The sequence below is a fragment of the Anneissia japonica genome, unplaced genomic scaffold (assembly GCF_011630105.1).
Source record: "Anneissia japonica isolate Jap-2015-1 unplaced genomic scaffold, ASM1163010v1 scaffold26180_len4662_cov158, whole genome shotgun sequence".
NCBI classification, from domain to species: domain Eukaryota; kingdom Metazoa; phylum Echinodermata; class Crinoidea; order Comatulida; family Comatulidae; genus Anneissia; species Anneissia japonica.
Genome location: NW_022738469.1, coordinates 2,656 through 4,670, shown reverse-complemented (window position 1 = coordinate 4,670; position 2,015 = coordinate 2,656). Strand labels below are relative to the sequence as shown.

The following is a 2,015-nucleotide window of genomic DNA, read 5'->3' as shown; positions in this document are numbered from 1 at the left end:
GAAATATGGGGTAAGGGGTGCATCCACACTGCCTGCCTACACGCCTGGATTCGTTATTCAATGCAAAGAGACCGATTTAGTATAAAAAAAAAAGTTGTTTACATCGTTATAAAGTCCTATGCTAATGCACTGAGCAGAATCGAAAGTGGTGTCTGAAATTTGTCTAAAATGTAATAAAGTTAGCGTAGAAGATACTTTGTTATACTGTAACAATGTATACATTTTAAATAATTTATAGATTCATGAGATAAAGGTTTTGAATTAAATTTCCATTCAGACTAAGAATTTTGAGAGGCCTTCTAAGGGGCCTAGGTCCGTCGCTTATGGGACTCACCACATCCAGCGCTGACTAAAGTGATCGCTGACCAAGGTGATCACTATGCAAAAAAGTACACCTTCAGCTTAAATACTGTCACCAAGTCTTTTTGTTGCTGAACTGTAGAATAAGATGTTTGTTTGTTTGTATGATTTTCTAGTCTACAGCAGGCCTAGAGCTGTGTTCACACGACGAGGCTATGCAAAAAAGTTCAAATTTTCCATTTGTTCCTTTTCACTCCATTTCAAACCTAATGGGTCAAAACTCGGACGTTTATTACAGAAATATTTACCAAGTCTTTTCGATAAGGTATTTTACGATGAAATGTACAAATAAATAATTTTGAGGAGTTTAGAGACTGTCAAAATTTACTTGAGCGGAGGCTTATTATTGTGTGAAAAACTGCCACCTAACGGTTTGTTTTGATGTTATACCCACTTAAACGGCTTTGGTTTGGTGACTAATTCGGTCTATTGCAGTTTTCAAAACAACAAATAAAGTAACCAACTTAGAACAGACATGATGAGGTCTAACAGAAATCAGGTTGGTTGATACCTAGTTGGATAGCAGTATGCCCGGAAATAGGTACAGTATATGCAGAAACAGGGTAAACGACTAAAACAAGCTACTTACAAACACAAATAGTTCTGATGAAGCAAAAAACTAGTTAAGTACTTACAAAATCATCATCCGTGTCTACATCTTCATCCTCATCTTCGTCCCCCTCCTCCGCTTCCTCATCTACAGGAAGCTTCTTTTTCTTTACAAGCTTGAGCCAGTCCTGGTTGTCATCAGAATAACCTTTACCATTAAAAAATGTTACATTTCTGGTTAGTGGTCACACTACAAAGTCCACAAATATCAGGATATCTAGCTGAAAAAACCCTGTTAAACTATTAACGAACAAAATACTTTTTTAATGCAGTAGCATTATGAGGAATTTTTTTTTTTTTTTGAGTTAATAAAGCGACATGAAAATATAAAATAATCCACACATCACTGAACATTACATAGAACGTATCAATTTAACAATCCACTTATTTTGAGCATGGAAGAGTTTATGTGTTGTGTTGCTCAAATGTAATATTATTTAATAAATTAATCTTTAGATAAATTAATAACACCTAATAGTTTGCAGATCGATGACACACAATGATGCATATACCCCTGTGAGGTCCTCAGTCAGCTTACATTCAGATTCAGAATTTAAAGCAAACATGACTTTAAATTTTAAAAAAAATTAAGGAACCAAAATTTTGTCACCTTTTTTGCCCTTAAGTACGTTCTCATTTTCCTCACTATCTGTCTCATCATCCTCATCTTCATCAGAATATTCCTCATCCTCATCTTCATCAGAATATTCCTCATCACTACTCATTTCTTCATCTGTTAAGGACTGCATCATCTCATCTTCAGAGATATCTTCTCCATCACCTTCTCCATCACTTTGAAGTTCATCCTCTTTCTTGTTGCTTTTTTTCTTCTGAGCACTTCTTTCAAGGATTGCTGAAGCCTCTGCAGTTCTCTTAGCCATCCTGAAAAAATGGCATAATTAAAAAAAGCATAAAAGTGAGGTTATACAAATTTGACAAAATAAAAAGTTAATCAAAATAATCCCAAGACAAACACAAACAAGTCTTTGTATGTATGGTACAGTTCAACTGGAAGTACAATGCAGTGATTATTTAAATGTTTATAC

At 34.7% G+C, this 2,015-nt stretch overlaps 1 protein-coding gene across 1 annotated transcript in view; it reads right to left on the bottom strand.

Annotated features, from left to right (window-relative positions):
• Nucleotides 1–995: 995 nt before the first annotated feature.
• The window catches only part of LOC117117545 (nucleolin-like), a gene marked incomplete at its 3' end in the record, with an annotated part of 3,669 nt that continues 2,649 nt past the window's right edge, over nt 996–2,015 (bottom strand). The window contains exons 2-3 of the mRNA XM_033261864.1: nt 1,580–1,851; nt 996–1,117 (exon numbers count right to left, since the gene is read on the bottom strand). Of these exons, the coding sequence (XP_033117755.1) occupies nt 996–1,117; nt 1,580–1,851 (394 nt within the window). The remainder of the gene's footprint in view (nt 1,118–1,579; nt 1,852–2,015) is intronic.